This window comes from Fundulus heteroclitus, chromosome 7 (genome assembly GCF_011125445.2).
Source record: "Fundulus heteroclitus isolate FHET01 chromosome 7, MU-UCD_Fhet_4.1, whole genome shotgun sequence".
In the NCBI taxonomy this organism is placed as follows: Eukaryota; Metazoa; Chordata; class Actinopteri; order Cyprinodontiformes; family Fundulidae; genus Fundulus; species Fundulus heteroclitus.
Window position 1 is genome coordinate 17,341,143 of NC_046367.1, and position 21,792 is coordinate 17,362,934.

Consider the following 21,792-nt stretch of genomic DNA (forward strand, 5'->3'; position numbering starts at 1 on the left):
TGTGTTGCATCTCAGCTGTGGGAGGGATGGGCAGACAGGACTGCCTTGCAAAAGATGGTGAGGGGAGCCGACACGGTTGACGGAAGCCGCCACGATTCTGTCTGTGGAGCATCTGCTTCAGAGCTTAGACAAACTGGACCCTCAGCTGCTGCACTTTAAATCATTGCAGTTATGTCATGTCTCCATACTTTATTACTTTATAAAAACAAATCTCCTAAATCCTTTTATCTTAAATTTAAGTCCTACATAAAAGTACAAAAAACAACTAAATAGAAATACTTCACCAATTTAACATACAAATACAGAATGGTTATGCCTCTTTATTTGATGCAAAACTCACATTGCAGCACGTTGTTTAACGTGTGTTAAGAGAGACTGTCTGGGCATCTAGGTTCATCACAACATAACCCCCGAATTATGCAGCCGGAACAACAAAACATTAAAATGGAAAGAAATAATATTCATCATTTGAAACATTCATCAAAACGAAAAAAAAACAAACCAAAAACCAAAAACAGACAACCTTAAAATGAAAAAAAAAAAAAACTAAAACTGATATTTTTTTAATGACTCGTTCCAGACGTCAAGAACTCCTGTTTTTCGTATTTTGTTTTATGAATTTTACCTATGATTTTAATTAACTGATCCCAGCGGTACAGTCCATTTTTTGTTTGTCAATTATGTGCCCTAAAAGGACAATCACATTTGGATTGAACTTGGACACAATTGTGTAAGAGTTTCAAAAGTCAGAGAAAAAACATTTCAAAGTTAAACAAAGGTTGAAGAAAAACACATCAACAAACTACATTCTAAATAATCGAGACAGTCAAACAACCCATGAATTATTTTAGAGTTTATGGTTTTGACATCATCATACAGAGTCTAAAGAAACAGCTGGAGTACATAGCTATTCATTTTAAGTCAAACGGTACAATTATTTTGATCCCCACTATCAGGGTTTTTACTTAGAGTTTGAAAACAAGCAAGGCCAATGTTTCCTCATGGCAGCAAAAAGTGAGCCCGCTTCAAGTAACCGATGTGGCCAAATGCCAACACGACGGCTTACTGCCGGGGTCTTTGGCTGGACGCAGGAGCCGTTTCTGTCTCTCTCTTTTTTTTTTTTTTTTTTTTTTTTTTGTCTGGACGGGCCTGGCACAGACACGGGCTCTGTCCCAGACACAATACATCATACAGTAAAGGGAAAGAAACATAAAAAAGAGAGCGAGAGAGCGAGAGAGAGAGGGGATGAGGTGGGGTTGAGGTGGTACGGTGCCTTTCATTACCATGGTCACCAATGGCACTATTAACCATTCAACACCCCCCCAATTATCCTCCCATCCGCAGTCAGAGAGACAAAGCCTTGGTCCTGGTCTGCTGGAGCAACATGGCCACTAATCTGTCTCTCCTCGAACATCACACCCACTTCACAGCCTCTGCGAGTCAGACAAGTGCTCCACAAAGCCCCCTTTTGTGCTTTCATTTGTGACTTCTTCACTCCGCTCATTAAGGAGTTCATTTTTTATGCTCCGCCGAAACAGTTTCGATGAATGCGGCAGTAAACGCAGGTCGCCCCGATGTAGAAAAAAAATCACTTAAATGGTGCCGCACATGTTTTGCTTGCAGGCCGTGCGAGGCTAACACGTCAATTGAAAAAACAAAACACAAAACTGTTCCGATTTTGTTTTTCTTTAGCGTCTGAAGCCAAGATGATGTTGGAAGTTCTTGACTCAGGCTCGGAGGCAGGCGGAGCGAGGCCTGACTGTAACCCAAAGAATAGACCCGACACAGCAGAGTGGTGTTGTTTGTTTACCCTTTGGGCCCCCCCCCCCCCCGCCTGGACGTGCTGATAGGAGAGCATTCATCATGACTGGGGAGGGATGGAGGGTGTGGGCACGCAGGCTGCAGAGGGACACGATGGCGAAACACGCTGCCAGAAAGCCGCACAGGGCTCATCGCCGGAGGAAAGCGGTGATGCCGTCCGCTGTGCGATTCTCTAATGTTTTAAAAACCGCGGCACGGCGATGCAAGCAAGGCTCTGCTAAAAATAGACTCGGGGCCACCTCTGTCAATTACAACACAAACACCAGCCGTGTTTTCCACTGTCATGGAGGGCTTGTGCGGGTCCTGAGGAGCTCGTTTTCGTCTGGGAGATTTCCTGTTCCTTGCCCCGGCTCAGACCCGCGGGTCCCTCCGATTAGTTCTCCGACACCGCGGCAGAGAGGGTCAGGATGTTCCGAGCCTGCTTCAGCGAGGGCAAGTCGATCATGCTGCCGCGGAAGGTGAAGGCGCCCTGGAGAGAAGCACACACGTTGCACTTGAAATGCACGTTTGACGAACGGAATCAGCTGCAAACTCAAACTCTCTGTCAATATTTAGACGTCAGAATAATAGGAAACAAAAATAGGAAACAAAAAGGAACCGTAAGAAATACAAACGCGCACACACCCGCACATGTAGTGCTCGGCTAAGATACGAATCCCTTCGGGCGATGCCCTGGCAGGGAGAGAGAGGTGGCGGGCAGATTGCGCATTACCTCAGCAGACAGCCCACAGAGCTCGGCACACAGGCTCCAACCATGCACTAAATTAGGGACAATAATATTGTACACTTAATTGGCCCAATTCCCCTCCCCTCACTGTCCTGATAGTCACCCCGGGGTGTACAGTATGTAGTCTTCGGAGCTATGGAGGTGCGCACACAAAGGATCGGTGTGCGCGTCGGAGCAGAGAAACGGCCGTGTCATCGCGGCGTAGGGACAGCAGAGAGATGCTGGGAAGTTACGGATGGGAAAGTCCGATAATAGCGGTTCTTATAGATAGTGTTTTTTTTAAACAACAATCGAGGGAAGAGACGGTGTGACATTTTCAAGTTACAATACTGCGTTTCGTGGTTTTGGACTCTTTTGGCAAAACATATTTAAACCTGCAAAGCAATTATTCATTCTGCTGCTAAAATAATTATACATAACTGCAGTTACAATGAGTATGTAGGACATTTTTTATTGTTTTTTTTTGATTTTGATAAAGAGACCCAAGACAAAATATACAAATAGCACACAGTAAATTTTACTAGTAGTTTTCAAGTGCTTGTATGACAGAGCATTTTAGTAATTCTGCTCTTTACAGAGTAGTACTTCGGTTTAGGTACAACAACCTGATATTACCTGGATAGTTAGTCAGGTTATCTGCTCAGGTAGTGCAGGCACTAGAATTTTTAACAGACATGCAGCTGGTAGCTTTCCAGCAGTATGTCTGTGTCTTTAAATTCCCTCTTTTCCCTCAAAAACCTGCTATATTAAATAGATGTTGCTAAATATAGTTAACACATTCTCTCTACAATGCAAATATGCATTCAATATTAAGACTTGTGGATGCTGCACAATTAGTTTAGTTTGACGCATCATGAGTTACGTTTTTTCAGGAAAAGGAGTGTTTCAAAGAGCGAAGGTCATTTTTCCTATCAGAAGGGTAAAGCAATGATGGGCAATACTTAGCAGCAAGTGTGGGAGAGGGGAGCTCTGCAATTATATGCTCCAATTGCATATAGCAAATATAGAAACTGTATGACATAAAACTGATAATGATTACAACCTAATAACAATAAACACTATTAAAATTCAGTTTGGCATTAGAGCAGAGGTCTCTAACTCAATTCCTCAAGGGCTGGTGTCCTGCAACTTTCAGATTTGTCTGTTGTCCTACACACCTGAATAAAAATGGCTAAACTCCCTAGCATGCAGTCAAGAGAGCTCTGCTAATGAGCTAATATTGGAGTCTGGTGTGTTGGAGCAGAGACGCATCAGAAAGTTGCAGGACGCTGGCCCTCGAGGACTGGAGTCTGAGACCGCTGCATCTACAATCTACAGCTGTGACAGTGTAAAGACAGAGCTGCGTAAACATGGAACTTGCTTTGAAATATTCCAAAGTCAACTATCAGCGGTATTATAACCAAGTGGTCTCAATCGCTGCAGAACTCCACGCCTCCGTGTTGCCTTCAGATTAGCTCAAAATCAGTGAGCAGAGCGCTTCATGGAATGGGTTTCTGGGGCCGAGCAGCTGCATCCAAGCCATACATCACCAGGTGTAATACAAAGCTCCGGATGCAGTGATGTGAAGCTCGCCACCACTGGACTATAAAGAAGTGGTTCTCAATCCTGATTCAAATGATTGCATGAGCTCCTCAGCGGTCATCAGCTGCTGCAGCAACCTGTTAATCAATCATTCAGGAGAACAGTACTTGTCTGACTGTATTGTGCTAAGTGTAAAGTGTGATGGACAGGAGGATTCTGGTGTGGGGTTGTTTTTCAGGAGCTGGGCTTAGTTCCCATAGTTCCAGTAAAAAGGAAATCTGAATGCTTCTGCATACCAAGAGATTCTGGACAATCCCTTGCTCTCAACAGTGTGGATATGGTCCCTTCCTCTTCCAACATGACTGTGCACCAGTGCACAAAATAAGGTTCATAAAGACATGGATAAGAGAGTCTGGTGTGGATGACCTTGACTTGCCCTCACAGAGCCCTGACCTTAACCCAATAAAACACATTTGAGATGAATCAGAGCAGAGACAGAGTGCCAGGCCTTCTCGTCCAACATCAGTGTCTGACCTCAAAATTGTGCTTATGGAAGAATGCTTCAACATCCCAATAAACACTACAGAACGTTATGGACAGCTTTCCAAGAAGAGTAGAAGCTGTTACAGAGGAAAAAAGTGGACCAAATACTTCTGGGAATATAATGCATATCAAACCTTAATCACAATTTCAACCGCTCTCCTCTGCTATTGCTGCTTCAGTTTAATCAATCCACTTTGACCCCTTTGATACACTGGACCCATCCTTCAAACCCGACGAAATGAAGGACGAATTTGTCCGCCACATTTGTAGAAGCATTCGAATTTGGATAGCCTTTGTTGCCTCGCTGTGACGTAATGCGGAATTTGAGAGAAGCAGCCCTTGAATTTGGACACACACACACACACACACACACACACACACACACACACACACACACTAGATCCATGTTTACCTTTCCTTCTTTCTGATGCTGGTCAAAAGCAGCAATGAGCTCCTCGGCCCACTGGACCCTGTCTTGACTCGGGGAGAACTCTTCCTGCACAGGCTGGATCTGCCCGGGGTGAATGACCTGCTTACCTACAGAGAAACACACACGCATATCAGAACATTTAGCTCTTTTAGCTGGAAACAGATGTTTTTTTCCACCATAATGCGGATCATTTTGCCCTTTCAGCATTTTACTCTTTTGCAGTTGTTTCTATTGAGCCAGAGTTTTTCCAGGTACAAAAAGGAGACTTCAGATTTCAGGAGACGTTTCATACCCACCATGCATCCAATGGAAACCTGCTTTGACGCATGTCATCCTCTGTCATCTGCTCATTCAAGGAGTAATATTATTTTGATTAACAACATCTACCAGCAGGTGGCCCTCAGTCATTTTAATTTCATCTTAGATAGAGTTGCGCTGCATATTTGTGTGACATTGCAATGGCAAAGTAAAGTAGAATATTATATTTCAAGTCCTAAGGATACAAATAATTGAAATAATATGTTCGGCTTATAGGAAATACTTGAACTGCCCTCCTTGCCTATACTTGATGTATATTTTTAGGAGATTCTAAAGTTCACAAAGTGTGTTGGGGACATTGTGATGAAGGAAAAGAAAGGGTCAAGGGTCAAGTTGCCTATATGGGAATTAGAAACATCATCTATAGAAATAGCGTGTAACAAAGTTTTCAGACAATATAAAATTACATTTTATGATTATTCATCATCATCATCATCATCATCATCATCATCATTCATCAAAAGAGCCTGGCTATCTAACTAACCCACCTGCCTACCAAAATAAAGTGATTTAAATAGTAAAGAGCAAACTGTTACGCAATCAAAGTAGAAGGTGACAGAATGGCACCAAGAGTGCACAACATCTGGTTGCAAATTAATCCAGAGTATTTAAAATACATGATCTGAAGAGTTTATCTGCTTGAACGCAAGCACACAAAAAAAAAACCAGTAAATTTGTGTTGGCCCAAATGATCACTTGCACTGTGTTCATCATTCCGATTTTACAGCAATCGGCACAATTTGCAGCTATGGATAGAAAAAGAGAAGGGGAAATCAGTCCGGTACCAGTGTGCAAAAGATGAATACGAACATACAGAGGCAACAACAGAGGAGAAGGTGGAAAAAACACGCGAGCGACTGGCCTCTGTCTGCGTGTCCTAAGTGACTGAGGTGAACCAGATGGTGACGGAACCATGAGAGCGTCATAAGAATTCACTAAAGCAACAAAAAAAATCTGTCACTGAAAAGGTAAAACTGAGGACTAACAAGGAGTTATGTCTCTGTTGGTCACAATCGCCAGCCCCCTCCTCCACACACACACACACACGCACACACACACACACACACAGAGCCATCTTCTCCGTTAAATGTGGGCGAAGGCTGCAGACATAATCCCGTGTACATTTGCAGATCAAACTTGTAGTGATAAAGTTGAGGGTTATGAACATGTCTGGCGAGAACGGCGGCTCAGCAGCAGCCAGCGGGAACCCGACACTTTAGGGCTTAGCTCTGTCGCCAGCAACAAATCCTTAAAGGTGGCTGTGCAGGCGGGCTACACGAGCGAGTAGGGTAAAAAAAAAAAAGTCGCCCAGGAGAGCGGAGAAAAAAAAAAAGAGGGAGGAGAGAACCCAGTTGCTTCATCCAGCTCTGCTCACCCTAGGTAACCTTGGGGGGAAACGAAACGAATATTACCCGTCAGCTCGGCTTTTATTTCCAATCATTATTTGCGAGGACCTCATGATTATGTCTGACCTGAAACGTGAGACAAACACGTTCACGGCCAACACCGGCCTATGTATTCGCTGTACGTCTGAGGCCGTGTGTCGTTCTCTTTTAGGAAGAAATAAAAACAAGTGTTTTCCCTCTTCTGCCACATGCTTTCACATGTATTCATAGGACAGTTTCTATACTAAACCTGGCAGGCTTAGATGTACCTTAAGAAAGTGTCTCTTTATGTCAGCCTAGCTGTGCGTGTGTGTGTGTGTGTGTGTGTGTATGAGTGTGTAAGTGTAGCTGTTTAGGACAACAAGAGAACGGTGGTTCCAACAGGGCCGGCTGGGTGACTCAGGTGCCCTTGGTTACGATCCATTGGTTCTCCTAAAATGCATCATTCACGCCCTGCAGCCAATCCCAGGCTGCCATGTGGGGCTGGCACCTTATTGGAGGATTGCTATTTAGCAAAGTGCTCTCAGGCGAATGATGGACAGGGTCCTGGGGACTGAAGTGAAATGTGGTCCCTAACAGCGGAGGAATTGTTTGTTTTTTGTGCCCCCCCCCCCGATTTACAGGACATTTTTAAATGCAAACACACATCTAAGACTGTATGAAATAGAGGCATCTAAAAAAAAATATTTTACCACAATATTAATAAACAAACAAATTTTGTTAAGCATGCAACTGTGCACACTATCAAGTGTGTCGTGTTTCAATATCTTCTGCTGTGCACATTAGATCCGAACATTTCTGCCTTTACATGACTAAGCTCCCCTGTACGGAGCACTGGTGTTCTGTACTCTCTGCTTAATGGGTGCTGTTCCCAGCTTAGGTTGTGCCAAGGTCAATTACTGCACAGGTAGAGCTTTTGGCCGCCCCGTATTATTGCTTAAGCACACATGGGCCAGTAATAGCTACTAACCAAGATTATACAGAGTGCCCACGGCTTGTACGGCACTAATCCAGCGCTTTAAATGCTTCTGCTCCCTTTCAAATTGAACCATTTATTTCATCAACCAGCTGTTTCCCCTCAGCTTTTCCACCTTAATTCCTCGTGCACCGAGCGATAAACGGCAAATCTTTCAGACTCAAGCAAACACGAATAATCAACAGCGGGATTGTAGGTCTATTCTTGCCTAAGCTTTAGGAATCATGTGCAGAGAGTAGCTCCGAAGATGCAAAAACAGGACAGACCTCAACGTACACGCACGCACGTGAACCTGCGGCACACCCGAGGGCGGAAGTGGCAAACAAGGTCACCTGGATGAGTTTCAGTGGGAAACAGCAAGAAGCGCAACCTACACACTGATATAACATGACGTGCAGGCATTTTGTGTGTGTCGTTAAGTGCCCCATGAAGAGCAGGTCATGGATTCAATGTCTCTTCTTTTTCGTCAGGTCAGCTAAAGCCTGATCCTGCTCAGCTAAAACACTCACACTTTAAAAACCATTCTAATAAAATAACATTGTCATATTCAGCTAATTTTTTACTTATTTTGTGTATAAGATTTATGAATGGAGATATATTTATTTTAAATTTTTTGATGGATAAAATTATTGATATAATAATGATTCTAGAAAACACAGCAATCAAATGTGGGCCAGATTCTTTAGAAAATGATGAAATAGTCTTTCTGACTTGGAAGCTTCAGATCAGACACCAACTTCTGTGTCTTTAGCCGGCGGCAGTAAATACCTATATCCTGTTTTTGTGCTGCACACTGAATGGACACAAAAATAAGAAAAAGCTAATTTGTTAAACATGCAACTGCCAACTTGTACTTTTTTGCATGCCAATGGCATCCCCACGGACATGCCGCTCTGGGCAGATTACCACATTATCAAAAAAATAAAATAAATCACTGACCAGAATACAGACTATGGACAGAATCCTCCTCAGGACTGGTACATGGCGCTTTATCATATCACATCTTATTCAAAGTACGCGTATTCACTGAGAGACACAAAACCGTTCCATTGTGAAACACAGATGGAGGTAATTTTCTGGTAACACAATTATTACAAAACTATCCCAAGTCTAACCTTTGTAATGTTCTCCCACAGGGTGGATCCACGGTTATGCGGCATGCAATTAATACAACAAAACCTAATAAGATCGGGAAGCAAGCACAGTTGTCAAAGGAGCACATGGAGGATATACATCACGATTACAGTCAGAAAATTTACCCGTGAAGCCCATGAGCGCTCCCTCCCTGGCCTGTAGCCTCAGTCCTTCCACGTCTTTATAGTCGATGTAAACCAGGTCGATGGCCTGCAGCCCGAAAGCTTTGGTGGTCACAACCACCTTCTGCCTCGCATAGAGGAGCTCCCTGGCATCCTTAGTCCGCGTGGCACCTAAAGAGAGCAAGAACGCTGAGGTGGTGCAATAAATGACACATACAGTTACTCTCTATTCAGAAGAAAACTTTTGTGTTTTAAGGGAATTGTGTCAACACAAAGAGATGCTTTTAATTTGAAAGGAAACAAAAGGAACATGATACAAGGCTTTTGCAATTATGGATCTGAAAAGTGTGGCATGCATTTCCATTCAGCCCCCCAGAGTCAATATTACTAGAATGACAGGAAGAGCCGCGCATGTTTTAGGGTACATATCTACCCGCATTAGACATTTTAAAAGTTTGTAAAATAGCTTAAGCTTAGCCAGATTGAATGGACAGCCACCTTTGAAGAACAATTTTTAGGGCATGTCATAGATTCTCTGTTGGATTTAGGTCTAGACCTTGACTGGGGCATTCTAACACACGACCTTGCTTTGACCTAAAGGTGAATGTCAGCCCCAGTCTCCAGCCTGTTGTAGTTTCTAACAGGTTTGCTACTGTATTGAACTCCAACCATCTTCCCTTCATACATCATACTCTACACTGCGTTCCTCGGAAGTCAGAGTTTCTTCCGACTTTCCAGTAGGAACTAGAACGCCCCCTAACGCCGGAATTATGAGTCAGAAAGTCGACGCGACAGGACTGTGACTGTTTTTAGCAGTTTCTCAGTTATATTTGTAATATTTAGTCCGTCATCCAGGCACTACTTTTCAGTATTTAGAAGATGGGATGTTTCACTGCTGTTTACACAAAACACCTCGTAGAATAGTGTTTTTGTTTGGGCATAGAGGTTAAATTAGCAATAAGGAATCGCCACCTATTGTTTAACATTTCATATTCAGTTGAACAGTTCAGCACAGCTTAAAAAAGATTTTGGAATTAAATGTGACTTTAAAACGCTTTCTAAGACTCAGGTTGGCTGTAATTATACACTTAACAATGGCTTTTCCTACTGTCAGACAAGCTGGAAACCGGAACGCAGTAACTTGGATAAGACGTGATCTCCGACCTCCTAGTTTCGAGCTCCGAGGCAAAGGGAACGCAGCATCTGACCAGCCGCCCCGTCCGTGCTGAATGAAAGCATCTCACAGCATGATGCTGCCACCGCGATGCATCTATCACCGTTGTGTGTGCAGTATTAGCTTTCCTTCAATGACTTTCCTGAAGTAAAGACCTGTTTAGTGCACAACTGAGTTTTCCTGTAAACAATTTTTTTCCAGGTTAGCTTGGATCTCTGCAGCTTCAGAGTTACCATGGACCCTTGTGGGGTTTTTGCTGTCATCCCAGGTGGAAACTGATGTCTTGGCATGTTTGTTTAACCCTAATTTAAACCTCTCCACAGTGTTAGTCATTTACCTAAAATACAAATAAACTGTGAAGTTAATGTAAAAAAAAAATGAAATGTGGAAAAAGTGATATTTTTGCAAGGCATTGTAAAGACAGTAACGGTGAATATTTGATTTGCAGTTATTGGAGAGTGTAGAAATGTGAGCACAGAGAGCGATCAACACCTATGCTGGCACAGAAGTCATCGGAGCCAAACACCACGCCGTCATGGTGGAGCCCGGCCCTGGGAGCGAGTTGGCGGATCTCCTCACACACGGCCTATGAGAGAACGGATAAATCAGCATGACAGAGGAAGACTGGCTGGACAAGCTGGAAGGGGGAAAAAAAAAAACACATCTTAGAAATCACGGCAAAGAGACGGGCATGAAAGGCTGTCAGAGAAGCACTTTTACCAGGTTGACTGTGTATAAAACAAAAAGAGAGAAAAGATGGTTTAATTAATCAAATGGATTAGTTGTGATGTTTTTTGTGATCAATAAAATACTGTACACTGCCAGACAGCATTTTTTTCCCTCCGTTTATCTATATTCTTCTTTCAACGGCATTTTAATGTGAAAGACAAAACTGTATTTGTGCAAACGCCTTTAACAGTACGAGTAGGGAAACATTGATTATAGTTGATTATTGCTTGATTATTTATTCTTTTGGCCAACGACATACTGATGGGATACACAGAGATTGGGCCAAAACCTAATTAAAAGCCACCCAGATGTTACAGATAAAAGCGGGTAAGACTAGCAGCCAGAGTCCCGAGCGAAAGAACCAAAATCTGGATGGTCTGTTGTAAAGCGTGAGATACAGTAAGATGCTTTTTAAATCTTAACTCCAAATTAGTATGGCCCCCGAGCTGCGCCACAGCAAGTTTGTTACCTAGTGTTGACGAAACTGAAGGGTTTGCTCAGGAAAGCACCCCCCCCCCTTTCCCCCCGACAAAACACACATGCGCGGAGACACGATCACAAACACAGTCGGAGAATTAGACTAAAGAACTGACAGAGCAAAAGAAGGACTGCCAGCTGGTACCTCCCCAAATCTGCTCTCCTTACCCCTCCAAGAAGCTGAAGGTCACGCTGCACTGCTAGAAAAGTCTGACTGATACTTGCTGAAATATCCTAAAGGATATTCTCACTATGAGGATATGAAGTTAGCACTAATTAAACAATGTCAGGGCAGGCGAGGATGGAAAGAAACAGCGTCTAAAGGCTCATTTTGAGAAGCTTCAGATCCTTTTTTTCCCCATTCTGGATGCGGCGAGCTCTCCTCACGCTGATGGCGTCTTTAATCTGAAGCCAGCCATGCACACACACAGCAAAACCCCTTACGTTCGCAGTTTCCCTTTTATTTACTCGCGATTTACCTTAAAATTGAGCAGGCCCACAGCGGTTTCCACAAAGGTGACGAGGCGAACGGGTTCCGTCGGCGTCCGTCCTTTCAAGTTGCGCTGAAAGCTGTCAACAAACTGAGCACACGGACAACGTCTCAGGCTGGACTCATTAACAGCGCCCGCAGTTTGTGTGACTGCGAGACAATAAAGCCCTCAGCAATCACAAGAAATTAATCTACTTGCAGCGCTTTTGGCAAATCATGTTTACACAATACAAATAAATAGGAAAATACATTTTTAGTCACACAATTAACTTTAACTCCAGGGACAGTGTTTTTCATTGGGTTATTATTTTTTTCTTAGAAGCCGTTGCTCTTCTTAATATGCAGTCGACATCATCTGTGTATTTTCTGCAACTCGTTAGTACTTAACAAACAAAATATATCAACATCAGACGCCACTAGGCACTGGGTTTTATCTAGGGGTAGCAGAATACATGGGGCTGAATAGAAATTATACAAACCGCCATAGCAAGCTAACTGGTACCCGGGTTTCATTTAGGGGCAGCAGAGAGTAGGATGCTGTACACATATCCCACAACCAATAAGGAGCTCAGCCCTGGATTATAATTCGGGGTAGCAGAGGGAAGGGGGTTGAATACAAATGGATGTCACACTTTTACAGATTTTTATTTGCAAGAAATCTTGAAAACCACGCGTAATTTTCATCTTAACGATGCACTTTCCTAGTGTCGGTTAAAACGCCGTGACATTAAAATCGGACGGATTATTCCGTGGCAACGACTGCAAAAGGATTACAACAATGGTTTTCAAAACCTCCAGTAGGATGAGAACGATAAGAGTAGGGGGGAAAAAAGTCTTAATGTGTTAACATCCCTTTTTGATGGAAATCTCGACACCTTTATCACCTGTGCCATTCCAGATTCAGCCCTCCTTCTGGAACACATCTGTGAAGGCTCACACGGCGCAGAGAGCAAGCAAAGCGGAGCGGCAACAAAAGCGAAGAAAGGAAATATTTTACATTAACACTAGGGTTCCCCCCTTCGTCTGAAGTATTCTGCCCTACCTTCTTTCAGAGGCTCTCCTCAACTACAGCTAGTGCACCCCCTTAGAGAGCACGCAGTCATGTAAATGCACCCACCCACACACCGACACATGCATACAGACAGAAGAAACAAAGTGCAGCAAAAAGGAAGAAGAAACAAGATTTGGGACGTCTTTGAGCATGTTTTTTTTTTTTTTTTTTTAACCACTGCATTATTCTGTTTCTGCGTACCTCCTCCGTGGCGGGGGGAAACGGGAGAGACTGCAGCAACAATCAGAGAGCGATGTGACACTTTGCCGAGGCCTTTATTCTGCACGACTCCTGCTAATATGCAAGCTCACCTAAGTAGGGTTTTAAAACCCACGTTTAATTCTTTGAAGACCAAAGCATTCCGATTTTTTCCAACAGACCAGTTCACAGCTAGCCCTGGACTGCCAGTGGGGTTGCCCAAATTCCTAAATCTATCATCTGGAAACACACAAAAGCCCCCTCCTTCAGATATTTCCTTTCAAAGCCAGACAAAAAGGAAAAAAAAAAAAAAGAGACAGAAAGAAGAGAGAGCAAAAGCTCAGAGAAGAAATGTCTACTACGTCTGAGTTCCCCGTTCCTCTCCTTCTGCTCCTTCTTTAAGATATCAGAATATATATATATATATATATATATATATATATATATATATATATATATATATATATATATATATATATATATATATATATATAAAATAAATAACCTCAGGTACACCGCGATTGTTTGTCCGAGCGAGGAACACAATAGCCTTCACCCTCACACTCACCGCTCTCATTCTGAAAACAGAAAGAGTGGACCTCCATTGAAGGGGTTCAAAAAAAAAATAGGGGCAATTTTAATCATCTCTCCATTCAATCTCAGTTGGATAAATCATATCGGGGAGATTTGCATAAATACAAACCATCAAAGACTTTTCATCTTCAAAGAGGTTTTCAAGACCCAATAGGCTTTGTACTGTAATCATCTGAGGTCACAACCCCGTGGGAGCAAGGCTGCTATGGCAACATAAAAACTAACGCTGGGGGTTTTAGCATAATATGCCCCCCTCTCTTGCCAACACAGGAAGGGGTTGGGGGGGGGGGCGCTGGGGGTGGGGGTGTGTGAAAAGAGGGTGTAGATAAACCCATTTCTGTGATGACAGAGGAGACCAGATAGATGTGGCCCCGTCGTTGGGAAATCCAGCAGACATCGCGGCCGGCCGAGCAAACGAGCGAGCGAGCGGTTTAGATCCTACCGAAGGAGAACAAGTGATGGCTCCACTGGACGAAAAAAAAAAAAAAAAAAAAAAAACTTCAATGATTACATGTTTCTGTCCTTCCTCAAAACTCTCCTCTTCAGCTATTATACACCTTAAGGGTCTGATTCACCAGCATAAGAGGTGCAATAGTGGCTGATTATTGTTACTCCGACATGCGCGGCAACCATTAGCTGTCAATAGCTTTCAAAAGTGAGAGCCTTCAAGGTGCTATTCAGTGCTGAATTGAAAAAATAAATAAATAAATAAATAAAAGAATTGATAGAAGGGAAGAAATAACACCTCTTCTAGCCATTCAGAGACACGATGCAAACAAGCCCTCTGACAATTTTCGACTCGCAATCATGAAAAGAGAAGGAGGGAGAGACGGGGCTCGAGAAAGGAGGCTATAGTGGGACAAGTTTCAATTAATTTTCTTCAAAAGGGGGCCAGATTAAATGTTTCCGGCCTGCTGAAGTGTTCATTTCACAGAGGGGAAGCGGAGAAAAGGGGATGAGGGGAGGGGACGGGAGGAGGAGGAGTGGAGAAGGAGGAGGAGCGGTACAGGGTGCGATTCTTTTGGTCCCCGGTGCACACCAAATAGTGCGGTGGGCAAAGAATGCGCACGGCTCCGAATCTGTGTGAGAATTGTCCTCGAACAAAAGGGTGCGTGTGTGAAGGGGGGTTTACGCCTGTTACAGCCCAATAAGGCCTGTCAGTCACACAAGGGGCTGGAGGAGAGCAGAAAGGCTGAGCAAAAGAGTTCGGCACAAAGAGAAACAAGCAAGTCCATCTTTTAGCAACAAATCAGGCTGAAGGTTCCTGTGCCAGTATCAATAAAAAAAAAAAAAAAAAAAAAAGGGCGAAAAATAAACAAGTGAGGGATTTACTGCCTGGCCTAACAAGAGCGGAGAGAATCAGACATGCTTACAATGCAAACACATAGAGGGAAAAGTCTGGGCAAGGCACAGACGGAAAGAGCTGTGAGGGACCAAGGTGAGATCGGATGAGCATGCGTGACAGAATCAAAGGCCAGCGCAGAGCTTGTCCCAGTCTCTGGAGCGTGCATACGCCTGCTGGTGCAGAGACACACAAATAAATGACAACAGAAGCGCAGTAAGCCTGCAGTCGCCAGTTCTCGTGAGGAGAATAGACTAAACAAGAGGCTGACTTGAATAAACTTCCAATTAAGCGCATTAGTGTCACAAAAGGGAAATAAAATAGCGGGGCAATTATCTGTCGTACAGCTTTTTGTTTGCCAAGATGGATTTTCTTTAGCCTTAAGTGATAACAATAATAATTTTAAAGGAAAATGCATGACAAAGGTATCTTTTTAAAGGAAAAAAAAAAAATAAGTAGTCCAGGATGAAAAGCTGGAGCAGTGAATAAGCGAACACCTGTCAGCAATTATAGTGGGAAGAAAGGGCAGCAGGAAATAGACGTGTTCTAATTAAAACCACTAGTTAAAAACTTCCTCCGTCTGACGCTGGACCATGTATGTGTACATATTAGTCCGTGTGTGTGTGTGTGTGTGTGTGTGTGTGTTTTTTTGGGGGGGTGGGGGTGGGTCATGCGTGTGTGGACTACGGTTTCGAAGCCAGAGCAGACACATGCCTTTCACAACCAATTTAACTGAAGCTTTTAAAAGGCTATATCAGCCGCTTAAGAAAAAGCTGAAAAGAACACTAGCCTGTAAAGATGAAAGCTAAAAATAATATGTTAAGTTCATCTATTCAGAAGTCTACATCATACTTATTGTCTTGGAATTACAATCACATAAGCAGTGAAGAGAGCTTGTATTCATTGGTTTGTTTTCGGGTAAGTGAAGCATATGGAGCTGATCAAAAAGCTCTGCATTAATGACGTTCCTCTCTCCTGACCCTTGAGAACTTGCCATCCGTACAGCAACTCTTTATTAGAACCCATAGGCACGGCCAAGGCCAAACACACGTCTTTTAACTAATGCGCAGAAAAGAAAATGCCCAGAAATGTGAAGATTTAATTATACTATTTTCAAGAACATAAAAAACTGCAATACCTACATCGAGGTTAGGTACAGTGCCCTCCGCAATTATTAACAACCCTGTTATAGGTCCGTAGAAAGCCTTGAAATAAAATGTAGCTTTTATGTAATAGCATCAAACCGTTTAAAAAAAGAATACAACCTTTATTTTGTATCACAATCATTTAGTGTGGGGATAAAAATGCCAAGTTAGCAAATAATTAACTTGTTTAATTTGTGTAAGTAGCTAAATTGCCTGAGCTGCAATTACTGGCACCCCCAAATATTCCAATAAAACAAAATGTATCTAAGGCAATTTTGTAATTTATATACATTTTTGTAGCTGATCAAAGTGTGTAAGAAATTATACTCTGTAATCTCTGACTTCCTGTATTCCTGGGCTATAAATATGACACAGAGGCCCATTTTTGCTTGTCACTCTTCAAGAGAACATGAACATTGAAGAGGAATAGGAAATTTTAACATAATTTATAATCATCCTGAAAAAAAATATCTTGATAACATTTATACATTGTGCTATAAACATGATAAACTCTAATTGACGATGTTTGCAAGCCCAAAACCTTTTTGAAATATGATTGTGATTGTGTTACTTTTGCTGTTACACGTGATCATCAACAATAGCTCAGTTTGCATTTCAAAATAAGACTGAACTGCCCTTTAACTGCACCGTTGCTCTATTCAAGTAACTCCCATAGTTTTGATAACGCGTACGATTTATTTCTAAAGCAGTTTTTGTTTCCATGGGGCTCTGGCTGTATGAAGTGATGAGTTAAATATAAACCCACAAAAAAAAAAAAAAAAAACACAGAAGATGGTAAGCAAGGGTAAACTATCTCCAAAGTAAGACTGCTAGAGGTCACTGTCTATTGGGGTCAGAAAGTCTTCATAAAGACCGTTCATTTTAAGGATACATCTTTACCTAGGGTCCCACTAATAAGTAATGTACTCCCCTAATGCAACAGTTTACACCATGGCTACATTTCATGACAACCTACAGCTGTGAAGAGCATGATTCAGCCACAAATGAAGTTCTTGATTCAGCAACAGGAACTTCATTCACAGCAGGTTGCTAGGAGAGAGAAAAAATAGAGATGCAGTAACAAAAGTGGATTGTGACTAGATGCACATAATTTATCACTGCAATTGTCCTTGACTTATTACTAGTGGGTCAGAAAATATAAAATGCTATGTTTTTTCCCGATGAGTACATGCACAACAACAAGTGCTAATAATTTGGGAGAGTGGTTCTACATGGAGTTGGATTTGGAGCTCACCCATTTGACCTCCTGAATGTCCTCCACTTTGGGCAGCATGATGGCAGGAGGAAGAACATTTGCTTGTAGAACGACCTGCAGGTCGGCCTCAGCTAGGCCACTGGAGACTGAGTTTATTCTAACACACTTCTCAGTTCGGCCCAAGTCCAGCTCTCCCAACATCCGAGCTATCGTCTCTCTGGCTTCAGCCTATCAAACAGAGACATAAAAGGCACACACACATAAACCATGATTATTTTAGGAACCTCTTCACTGCAAGTTGAAATTAATAAAAATCGTGCTCCATCATTTTAACTGTGTGAAGTTATTACATTCATTTTGAAAGCAACTGTGGTCAAATTAAGGTCATGTAAATGACGCTTTCTGTATTTCAGCAACCACTTAACATTCAAAGACTAACCATTTATAGTCATCAATTTATAATTGAAAAAACATGAAACGAAATGCAATCAAAGTCAAATGTCCTGAATAGAAATATAGCTGTGTAAATTACACTGAGTTCAAGCATAAAAATAATAATTTCAATATGAAGAAAAATGAGTGATCAAAGAGTTTAAACATCAATTTGGCATAAATAATAATAATAATAATAATAATATGATAAAACATTTGAGACCCCACACTGGGAAAATAAAGTTTGTCCCCCCTTCATACCGTGACTATACAGCAGTCAGTTTATTGGCTGAACATTTCCATTTATGAATCAAAAGAGTAATTATTCTGAAAGGCTTGGCTAAAATACATTTTTTATTATTCTGATTTAAAAACAATCAGTGTTAGGGAAACATTCTGTGCAATAATTGCTCATACTATGATTGACTGTGTGAATAAATTAAATGGCACTGGATATAAAAGCAGTCCGTTCACCTTATATAAGAATACTGGTAATGTGCAAACAAAGTTTTTAAGTGAATAAAAGGAAAATAAGAAAAAGTGTAGCAGAACGTGGATTTGTTTACACTGAATGAATACGCCAGAATGGAAAATATATATGCAGATTAAATGACTCAAACTTTGAATGTTGAATCTTCAGCCCAGCCAGATAAACCTGCTTTAAGTTCTCAGGCTGATGCTACCATCCACTGCTGCTTTTTAAACAACACCATAGAGCTATCCCAGTGATGTAAACATTGAAATAGTCTCCTCACCAAACACTGGCCATAACATGGAACTGAATATTTCTAACGGACCAAAGCTGTTTTAACAAAAAACTTCTAATCCTTAAACCTAGTGGAGCTCCTTGTAGCACTAAGGTCCAGACAGGAAATAGTATTCTCTTGCTCATAAAAACCCAAAGTGTTTCAAGAAAAGTAAATCTGAAGCTTTAATCAAAAACTACAGAAAATAATGTTCTGTTAAAAGATTCACATGTATTCACCATCAGCATGAATGCTGGGACACCCGTGTCATTGTCCACAGGGAACTCAGTTTCGGAAAACCATTCACTGAGACGGTGCCTACCAAGAAAGAAGCACCTGTTTCAAAATCCACCTTTGAATTTACAAGCTCGACTGATATTTGCAGTGCCCAGATGTACAAGTCAAATGCCTACTGGAGAACAGTTTAATGGTCAGATGAAGCAAAATCACATTAAGGTATGACTTGGATGCCATTTTACAATCTCAGCGAGGGGGTTTGAAGTCAACCAGTCACTGTTACGTATTGCACAAGGTTGAAATCCCAATAAAGGAACCTTTACTATAAATCAAAAGCTATATTACTAAAAATTGGGCACAATTGAGGTTTCCAACAAGACAATGATGCCAAACACGTAAAATTGGTTTTGGAGGGACTGAAGCAGGTAAATGCAAGTATTTTAAAACGGACATGACCTCAACCAGTTGAAAATGTAAACACCTTGCTTAAAAGGGTTAAAATATCCAGCTACATATATGCCAGGATCTTCTTTTTTTTTTTTAAAGTGCTCCTGGTTTCTCTGAAGCTTGCAAAGATAAATTTAGCCCCACATCTGTGGGGTTGAATGTATATATTTGAGTTTGTAGGTATAATTACAACCCTGCGTGGATCTGAGAAAATTCACAATGCTTTCTAACTTGTACACCCAATTTTTGTTTTTAAAATGTACAAAAGTTGCTTTCAATAAAACGAGCAGTTCAAAAAAATCATTAAAAGCCTAAAACGCATCTGTCCCAAATGAGATCTGAAAGTAATTCATGAAGAAGTCAGCAAGCAACGAAGATTAAATACTTTCCTTTGTGTTTTTATTATGCTATAACAGGTTACATATTAAACAGAGGTCTAGTGTTTTAGAACTACCTTATTAGCTGCAAGGCCACTAAAAAAAACCTTTATGTGCCCTGTGCCCTCTTCACTGGTGAAAAGGGCACAAAAGCGGCTGTACTTCCTGCGGAGGATGAGGAGAGCCCACTTGCTCCCGCCCATCCTCACGACCTTCTACAGAAGCTCCATAGAGAGCATTCTGACCAGCTGTCTCTCTGTGTGGTGTGGACGCTGCAGTGCCTCTGACTGGAAGAATGTGAGGAGAGTGGTGAGGACAGCAGAAGAGATCATAGGGGCTCCTCTTCCCTCCATTAAGGACATTTCATCCCAGCGCTGCCTGGCCTGGGCCCGTAACATCATCGGGGACCCCTCGCACCCCCACCATGGACTGTTCTCCCTGCTGCCCTCTGGGAAAAGGTTCCGCAGCATCCGCTGCAGGTCCACCAGGTTCTGCAAAAGCTTTTTCCCTGTTGCCATCAGACTGTTGAACTGCTGAAGCTATAAACTGGACTCTGTACCACAATCGCATATTTGCACATTTGCATCATTGCATCCTTATCCAGCATTACAAATGCTGCCGAACTCAGTCTCTAAAATGCATTCTTGCACAAATCATTTCTGCACATACAAATGGTTTTTAAGAAATACTCACCTGTACACTGGGATTGCACACTGTCTCTTTGTCCTGCATTGTTTTACATTTCAATTGTTGTACTGTTAAATCACTGCTGCACTTTACCTTATCCTGTAATCTAAATTTCAAGCTATATGCAAACGAAATTTCGTTCTGTACGCACTCTGTGCATAAAAAATGACAATAAAGTTGTCTAAGTCTAAAAGTCTAAGTCATGAATGAATGAAAGGACAAAATCTTAATTTTATTACATTGTATAATAATATGGTTTTAATCTTAGATCTAAGAGAAGGAACAACCAACAACTGAGGAAAGAAGACAAGTAGGACCAGGATCTGTTACTTTGTCCAAGGAGGCACAGGACGAGTACTGCCAGAGCCCTACAACATGGCCTCTACCAGGCCACCGGTGTGACTGTCTGACCAAACCATTAGAAACCTACAGGCTGGCCTGAGGGCCCAACGTTCTCCATTAGCTCAAACTGCCAATTCCTGAAAACACTGGAATTGGCAGGTTTAGCACCTGTTCTTTTCCCAGATGAGAGCAGTCTGAGTCTGACCTCATGTGGCAGTCAGGAAAGGGTCTGGAGAAGCTGGGATGAACATTACGCTGCCTGCAACATTGTTCAGCAAGACTAGGTTAATGCTGGGTGAGTGTTAGTCATTGAGGGGCACACAGACCTGTACAGGATAAACAATAGCATGGTAGCTGAAGCTATTATTCAAACAGATGGTGTTAGCTTATGTCATTTGGGAGGTTTACCACTTCACTGCTGCAGATACAGGAGCTTCACTGACCTTTTTAAGTTGTTCTCAATTGTCAATTTTGCAGCATTAGTGCAGCAAACATGTAAATGATAAATGGCTTGTACTTGCAAAGTGTTAACAAGTCCGACAACCCCAAAGCTACATTCAGTCATTCACCCACACATTCTCACCCTGACGGTGGTGAGCTATGTTAGTAGCCACAGCTGCCCTGGGGCAGACTGACAGGCGAGGCTGCCATACATCGGAGCCACCAGGCCCTCTGACTACCGCCAGCAGGCAATGTGGGTGAAGTGCCATGCCCATGGCCACAACGACTGAGACGGTTGGAGTGGGTGATCGAAGCGGCAACCTACCAGGTAAAAGACAAACTCCCTAACACTGTTATCCACATGTGGCATCATTCAGCAACCAACCCCACCCCCAATAGTCCGCCCAAAAAGGAAACCACCTACAAACAACACTTAGGTGTTTGCCTTGCTGGCTAAAGAGGGTTGCATACATCATTTCCTGGATGTACTCACCATGTTAGTCTTTAAAACAGCTCATTTTTTGGTCAGGTGAGCAGCTGCAAGAAGGGGAGAGGCTGTTGCTGCAGTGCTGTGGCCGCCAGCAGAAGTGAAACAATCGAGGTAAATGTGAATAGGTCAGTTTGTGTTGATTTTGAAAGAAATATTTAGAAAAAAAATAATTTTTCTAATGTTGATTATATCAAAATATC

The 21,792-nt window shown here is 42.3% G+C and overlaps 1 protein-coding gene across 2 annotated transcripts in view; it reads right to left on the reverse strand.

The window, feature by feature from the left end:
• Nucleotides 1-304: 304 nt before the first annotated feature.
• Nucleotides 305-21,792, reverse strand: part of clybl (citrate lyase beta like) — an 82,519-nt gene continuing 61,031 nt past the window's right edge. For both annotated transcript variants that reach the window (XM_036139065.1, XM_036139066.1), the window contains exons 3-8: nt 17,433-17,621; nt 11,837-11,938; nt 10,644-10,737; nt 8,981-9,148; nt 5,025-5,149; nt 305-2,290 (exon numbers count right to left, since the gene is read on the reverse strand). In XM_036139065.1, coding sequence (XP_035994958.1) covers nt 2,195-2,290; nt 5,025-5,149; nt 8,981-9,148; nt 10,644-10,737; nt 11,837-11,938; nt 17,433-17,621 — 774 coding nt within the window. In that variant the 3' untranslated portion in view covers nt 305-2,194. The remainder of the gene's footprint in view (nt 2,291-5,024; nt 5,150-8,980; nt 9,149-10,643; nt 10,738-11,836; nt 11,939-17,432; nt 17,622-21,792) is intronic.